The sequence below is a fragment of the Melospiza georgiana genome, chromosome 10 (assembly GCF_028018845.1).
Source record: "Melospiza georgiana isolate bMelGeo1 chromosome 10, bMelGeo1.pri, whole genome shotgun sequence".
NCBI classification, from domain to species: Eukaryota; Metazoa; Chordata; class Aves; order Passeriformes; family Passerellidae; genus Melospiza; species Melospiza georgiana.
In genome coordinates this window covers 516,617-524,706 of record NC_080439.1, presented here as the reverse complement: position 1 = coordinate 524,706, position 8,090 = coordinate 516,617, and the positions used below count along the sequence as shown (strand labels likewise).

At 48.7% G+C, this 8,090-nt stretch overlaps 1 protein-coding gene across 1 annotated transcript; it reads left to right on the top strand.

Annotated features, from left to right (window-relative positions):
• Positions 1-6,802, top strand: P2RY14 (purinergic receptor P2Y14). Its single transcript, XM_058031336.1, has 2 exons — positions 1-44; positions 5,538-6,802. The coding sequence occupies exon 2, from the start codon at positions 5,556-5,558 to the stop codon at positions 6,567-6,569; it is 1,014 nt and encodes a 337-aa protein (XP_057887319.1). The 5' UTR covers positions 1-44; positions 5,538-5,555; the 3' UTR covers positions 6,570-6,802.
• The last annotated feature ends 1,288 nt before the right edge of the window (positions 6,803-8,090 follow it).

Genomic DNA, 8,090 nt, shown 5'->3' with positions numbered 1-8,090 from the left:
GCAGCACCGGAGGCACCGCGCAGCCGCCCCGCTCCGCTGCCCAGGTGAGACGCTGCCTCCAGCACCCGCTCCCGTCCCCCGCAAACGCGCTCCAACACCCTCGCGTGTTTTTGAGTAACCGCCACCGCAATTTTACTGTTTAAATTGGCAAATGAGGCGAGCGTCCGCGCGTTCTGCCAACCACTAACAACTAATAACACAAACGAGCAGCTCTAACTAACTAACTAACTAACGAAACCGGTACAGAAACTACTGTTTCAGCCATGGAGCAGGCTCCAGCTGTGCCAGCAGACAGAGAACCTGCAGGCAAGGATTCTTCTTGTCTGCCTTAAAAAGATATTTTTCTTAAGCAACTAGTTTTGTTTTCATTTATGGCTGAGAAAATGTAACTATATGAAACTCATAGTTTAAAACATCAGAAAATTGAATTTAAAATATTTGAACGACAAATACTACCATTAAAATATGATATTAAAGGGGAAAATTTTCTTGAGCCACGTTTTACTACTTTAAAAACCCAGTTTTAGGACAATGTAACTAATAATCATTAAAATGCTTTATTGATGCAGGGCTCTGGTTTTAGCTGGGATAAAGTTAATTTTCTCCCAGTAGCTGGTACAGAAATGTGTTTGGGTTTGGGATGAAAGCGATGGTTCTCTGATGAACCCTGATGGTTTAGCTGTTGATAAGCAGGGCTTGCACCGTCAGGTGCAGCTTCTCATGCCCTGCCAGTGCAGAAGGGCATGCCAGGAAAGCTGACCCACTTGTTTTTCTTGGGGTTTATCTCTCTCCTTGTTATTTTCCTTCATTACAATCTATTATTATTATTATTGTCATTGTTATTATTATTACCTTCTTAAGCAACTCTTACCTGACCTAACATTTCCTCTCACATCCACCACTCCCTAATTCCAGTATGAAAACTGATGCGAGATAGGAAGGCTCTCAGGGGAGGAATTTTGAGACTTAATTTAAAAAACTGAGTATTTGAATTAGTTCTGAAGATTATGCTGTATGCGAAGAGCTCAAGGCATTGTCCAAGTTTCCATCTGAGTATCAGGGTTTGCGCGAATACGTCAGTCTACAATCTTTTAAGGTTAAATGTGTGCTCAGAATAGTGCATACTCTTGTCTAAAAGTCAGACATAAAAAGAGAATGAAAAATTCAGCTGATGAGGAAGACAAAGCTGTTAAATTTCAGATACCAGAGAGCACAGAGGCTGCTGGACAGGAAGAAGAAATGAAACAGTCCCTGGCAGTTTTGCCAGACAGAAGTACAGTTCTGCCCTTGAGGTGTCCTGACCTCATGCTGTAATGGAAATGCAGAACCTTATCTCCTCCTCTCTGTGCACCTGCTGGCTCTGTCCCTGTGTCCTTGAGAGCTCCAGCAGCTCTGCAGGTGCCAGGAGAACATCACAGATCCTCTCCCTGATGTCACACTGCGGGGACACCATCCCACCCTCTGCCCCTCCTCACCACGGCACTCTGCATTTGGCCTTTGGGATCGCAAGGGGGATGTCCTGCTAACATGCACGGAGGCAGTCCCACCTGTCCCTGCTTCCCATTTCTGCCAGCAGCGCAGACAGAGCACACGCGTGTCACCAGGGCCACAGCACGGGACACACACTCTGTTCTCAGCCCTGCCACAGGGAGCAGCTGGGGAGAGGCACGGCTCTGGGTGTGCTCTGTCCTTGCACAGCACACCCGAGGGGCCCAGACAGCAGCAGCTGGTGGGCACGGGTGAGAGACAGCGGTGGTTACTGCTGCCCTGAGCCCTGCGCTGCTGCCCTGAGCCCTGCGCTGCTGCACTGAGCCCTGCACTGCTGCCTGCAGCACAGAGGGGCACTGCCTGACCCACGGCAGATCCTCCCTTACTACAGTGGGAATGCCACCCGTTCCTTATGCCCTCCTAACTCATCCCACTTTCCCCACAGCAGATCCTCCCTCACTGCCTCCTGCAACAGGAATGCCTTTGGTTTTTTCTGCCATCCTAATTCCAGCATTCGTCCCGTTTTCCTCCACTACATTCTACACCAAACAAGAACAGCTACCACCCAACACGCCATTTCCAGAGGCTAAAATATCCCATTATTTTGCATTCTTTTATTCTCTTAAGTATTAAAGCCCAGACATTGCCCTATGACAAATGTCATAATAAGAACAGTAAATAACAAAATTTCAGTCTCTTGGCAAACTCACAACAAGTCCAGTGCCCCAGCCACAGGCACGGTGAGCAGTGCCCTGCAGAGCAGAGCAGCCGTTCCAGCTGGAGCCCTGCGTGCCCCCCTGGCACAGCCCCGGGCTGGGCTCCTCTCTGGGCACACAGGGCAGGCTCAGAGCAGCCCTGGCCACACCAGGCTGGGAGATGCCCTGGGGTCTGGGGGGAGGCTCCCCCCGGGCAGTGCCAGCCCCGGGCAGTGCCCAGCACACTCCTGAGCCTCACCCACAGCTGCCTTCCACTGCATTGCACAGCACGGACAGCACTGCAAGTTCCACAGCACCAACATTCCAACCACATCAGAGAGAAAATCTTAAAATAAGGTTTTTCTTTTAGCACACTCAGCACAACTTGCAATGGCTGTGGTGTGTGTGGTGCCTCTTCCTCCTGCAGCTTCCTCCTAACATCAGAGGTACCATCCACCCTGATTGCCTCCCCTGATTAACTCCATTTTGCAGTTCAAAAACACTTCTGGCAATAGTGACCGCTGTCACCAGTTCCTGACCCAGTAACTGTATTAATATTTATTAAATAGCTGCATTCGTTTCCATAAATAGCTAAAATGTGTACTTGGAACAACACAACTTCTGGTAAGGCCAGGGTAAATAAATTAAAAAACAACTTATAAATATTATTCTTATGTTCAGTAAAGCAGGGTGAACTTTGAAACTTGACAGCCATGTCACAGAAGTCAAGAATTGCCTTAATGCTACTGTGGAAGAGTCACAGGGGACAGCACAAGCCTGACCTCAGAAGGGACAGAGCTCTTCTAATGGTTTATGCAGCTTCCCTTTGGTGTGTTGTGCCAAGACAACATGATTTACACACTGAAAAAGTTCAGAACTTTTTTATACTTTACCCAATCCATCTTGGCCATATGGTGAATCAAGTTTGCTGGTTTTGCACAACTAGCTGACATTATTCGCAGAGAATCGATGTACTTTATGCTGGCCCAAGCATTCAAACAAGAACAGCTGCTTGAGTACGAAAGACTGTGTGCCACCTATCCCAAATGGCACTAACACACTCTGTGTGACACCTGTCCCAAATGCTGGCACTGACACACTCTGGGTGCCACCTGTCCCAAATGGCACTGACACACTGTGTGACACCCTCCCAAATGCTGGCACTGACACACTCTGGGTGACACCTATTCCAAATGCTGGCACTAACACACTCTGTGTGACACCCTCCCAAATGCTGGCACTGACACACTCTGGGTGACACCTATTCCAAATGCTGGCACTGACACACTCTGGGTGACACCTGTCCCAAATGGCACTGACACACTCTGTGTCCCACCTGTCCCAAATGGCACTGACACACTCTGTGTGACACCTGTCCCAAATGGCACTGACACACTCTGGGTGCCCCCCTCCCAAATGCTGGCACTGACACCCCCCCCGTGTGCCGTGGGAGCCCCCCAGCAGCACAGGTGTGCTCTGCCAGGACACAGGGCTGTGTCTGTGTCCCCCACAGGTGTCCCAGCAAGAGCACAGCCCCGTGCCTGGGGATGGGCAGCGCTCCAGACCCTCAGCAAAGTGCCACAGCAGGCAGCTGAGGGGAGGTGAGGACGTGCCAACAACAGGGAAGGATGGACAGAGCCTGGCCTGGCCTGTGGCCCCCTCTCAGTGACACACAGCTGATCAATCTGCTGGTTTCAGATGTAAAACTCATCTAGGGTGTCCTCTGTGCTGCGCAGACACAGTGGGCGTCACAAAGATTTGGTGTCCACATCTGCAGTCACACAGTTCTGAAAATTCCTTTGTTGTATGATGCCTCAGCACAAAACACACTTCGTGAACTTCTAAACAATTTAATACCTACCCCCAAATCCAAGCACAGACAGACCCACCTGGGGGTTCTTGGCTGTAGAAAACCCTGCAGAGAAGGAGCAAGTTCTTAATGCACCACGTGCAGAGAGAGGGTCCTGCAGAGACAGCCTGGAGGGAGAAAGGGAGCAGGGACACAGCAGGAGAGAACAGTTTCTAAACACAGTGTGTTGCTATTTAATTTAAAATGCCATTTGCTATTAGTGCCTTTCCAGAAGATGTTTCTGATTTCAGCAGTATCACCCCAAGCTCTACCCTCAAAACCTCCCAGCTCTAACACACCTGTACATGTGGTAGTTTAATACCTACTCTCCAAACCACCTTTATCGTTTAGAACCCCAGCCAAACAAAACCAAATGCCTTGATGGCAAAGGAGGAAAGCTGCTGCTCTGTCAGGACAGTGACCAGGACAAGGTTCAGTGCAGGCTTTGGGTGTCTCAGGGCAACACTCCCACCCCACGCTCCAGAGCACACCTGAGCTGATCAGCCTTCACACCATCTGCAAGAGGTACAGGAAACAAACACACCAAAGGAGACCATTTTACCTATTTGAGAAAAAATGTCAATTTCTAGCTATTGCAAGCTTGCATTCAGGCTCCAACCCACTCCACAGAGACATCAGTTACCGACTCAGAATGGGGATAAAAGGAAATTTGTTATTTTCTACAAGACAAGGTGGGTTTTTTCCCAGCTCCAAGGCACATATTTTCCAGTTGCCCAGGGTTTCACTTGCCAAATACAGCAGCATTATATTTATATCTATATTTGTTCTGCCCTCCCCACAGAGGATAATCCACCCCCACAAACATTCTGGCAAAGAAAAGCAGACAGCAGATGTGATTTCTTCTTGGAGACTCTTTAAAATGTAAATCTGACTGACTTGAGAAGCCAGCTCAAACTCCCACATCACAAACTAACACAGACACGCTGCTGGGCTGCTGGAATTTTGAAGTGAGCTCTGCCAGCTGCACATGCAAGTTCCTTGGAAGGGAACACTGGGGTATATTGCCATAGCTGGGTATCTCCAGCCTTGACTAACAGGAGCTTTTACAGAACACTTTGACCAGGAATGTTCACATCCCTCATGTTTCATGGCAAATCAATGTTAAAATCCACATTTAACATTTAAAAAACACATCTCATTAACCCTGAGTCACCAGATTGCCATGGGTCAGTCCCAGCTCCCAGCACAGGGGCTCATGCCTGCAGGAAAGGGGCAGCCCCGGGCTGGAAGGTAAGGGGTTAAAGTCAAACAGAGAGGGAAATGCATCCTCTGCTCAAAGCAACAACCTGGAGCATCACCAGAAGGTGAGATGGCCCTGCTTAGAGAACTCTCTCCATTCCCTGCTGCAATGCTGAGCTGTGGAACGTGGCTGTTTGTGAGGGGCACACTGAGCCTGCACGGCATCGAGGGCAGAACACTCAGAGCAGTCAGCAGAAAGCCCAGCACCACCCTGCCCTGCTCAGAGTCTCTTTTTCTGCTTCCAGGAATGAGGATACTGCAAGATGCTCAACTCCAGCAGCAGCCCCTCGGGCAACAACTGCAGCCACAGCACGGTGGTCACCACCACGGTCATCCCGCTGCTCTACTGCCTCATCTTCCTCGCCGGGCTCTCGCTCAACGCCCTGGCAGCCTGGCTCTTCCTCTACGTGCCCAGCACTAAGAGCTTCATCGTCTATCTCAAGAACATCGCCGTGGCCGACCTCCTGATGAGCCTGACGTTCCCCTTCAAAATCCTGGCTGACTCGGGGCTCGCCCCTGCCCAGCTCAGCCTGTTCGTGTGCAGGTACTCGGCCGTTGTGTTCTACATGAACATGTACATCGGGATCACCTTCTTCGGCCTCATAGGCTTCGACAGGTACTACAAAATCGTCAAGCCTTTGTTCACCTCCTTCGTCCACACAGTGACCTACAGCAAGGTGGTCTCTGCAATCATATGGCTGTTACTAATGATTATGTCATTTCCAAACATGATTTTAACCAATGAAATCACTAAGGACAGTTACTCCACAAAATGTATAGGTCTTAAAAGCGAGCTTGGCAGACAGTGGCACAAGGCAACAACTTATATTTGCACAGGGATTTTCTGGATTGTTTTTTTCCTGCTAATCATATTTTACACTTCTATATCCAAAAAAATATACAGCTCCTACAAAAAATTCCAGAGGAACTCAGACACAGCCAAGAGAAAAACCAGCCGGAACATATTCACCATCATGTTTGTGTTTGTCATTTGCTTTGTGCCCTACCACCTCTGCAGGACCCCATACACCTTGAGCCAGACCAGCTCCCAGTTCACCTGCCAGTCCCAAAAATCGCTGTTCTACGCCAAGGAGTTCACTCTGATGCTGTCTGCAGCAAACGTCTGCCTTGACCCCATTATTTATTTTTTCCTCTGCCTCCCCTTTAGAGAAAAGCTGTATCAAAAACTGCACCTCAAGATGAAAGCTTCAAGTGAGGTTGAAATTTCTAAATCCAGAAGATCAAATACGCTTGGGGAAAGCATAAACATAGTGTAGGTTTTTGTGTCTCCACAATAACACACATTTCAGGAAATTATTCATGAACAGAGAAGAAACAGAGAAACAAGAGCACAGGACAACCAGCAGCAAGCAGGAGAGGGGCTCAGCAAAACACCAGGTGCTACTTCCCTGCCTAAACCCAGTATTGCATGTGGCAATATATTCACTGTGTGCTGTTCCAGCTGATGCCCTGATGGCATCGGGGTGTGACACGAGCCAGCTGGATCTCAGGAACACAGAGGGCAGAGCCTGGAACAGCACACCCTGGAGCTCCAGGCCCTGGGTCTGTGACAGGACCATCCAACTGTCCCAGCTGATGGCATCGGGGTGTGACACGAGCCAGCTGGATCTCAGGAACACAGAGGGCAGAGCCTGGAACAGCACACCCTGGAGCTCCAGGCCCTGGGTCTGTGACAGGACCATCCAACAGACCCAAAGCCACAGCAATATGCTTCTCTGGACTTGCATGAACAGAAACATCCCCACACCAAACTGCAGCCACTCCCTCAGTGCTGGTGCAGAGAGAGGCAAGAGCACCACGGAGCCGTCTGGGAACATTCAAGTACAGCTGTGTAAAACTCTGGTACATTTAAATCCAGAAAGAAAGGTTTGCTGGTTTTCCGTGATTTTTACACAGCAACAAAGCATTTCTGTCTGTACCAAGGTAACAGCTGAAAGCCACCAACCTGCTCTATACAAATATAATCTCTGTTACAGCTTTTTTTTTCAGAGCAGCTTTTTTAAAATTGATTTTATTATTGTACAGGAAAAACATACCAGGGCCTAAAGTATCACTAAAGCTTTCTGAGAGTGGCTCTGGAGCTGAATGTCTTCATTTCACTTAATAAAGAAGCTATAGGAACATAAATATCTTTCTGCCACTGCTTTTTGTTCTAGTCCAAACAGATCCAAGGGTGAACATTTTTTACAAACTCGGTGCTTTCCCAGCACATCAGGCTGGGGTCAGACAGCCCAAGCCAGCTGCTCACACACTCAGGGAGCTGCTCACATTCCAAGATCTGCTCTCTTCCCGGAACACTTCTGCAGGAAGGGCAGACCATTACACTGTAAAGGTTCACTGAACCATCACTTTGTCTTTTTAGGCCTGGAAAAGTTCCCTGCTCTGTAAACTGACTCTGCAGAAAAGGGCAGACTGGCTGACAGAGACACACAGCCAGAAACAACTGCCAGTGCTGCAGTTTGGGCTCAAAAAACCCCTACGAGTATAGGAAATCAGCTTTGCATGAGCAGAACACTACACAATGAGTCCATGTTTGCTTGCAGCTGGACACGGGATCATTCCAATTATTAAGCTTTGCAAACATTTTGACAAATATGGTCTGAACTTTCAGTTCATGACTAAACCTAGAACCAGACATTCTTCATCTGTTCCTCCACACAGCTCTGGTGCAGGGTTTGTAAATTCCTGTGGATTCTCAATTACAACCAAGGGCCACCAGCTGGAGTTTCAGTATTGCTGTCAGTTCCTCACCCCCAGCACAGGTCAAAGCTTTTCTC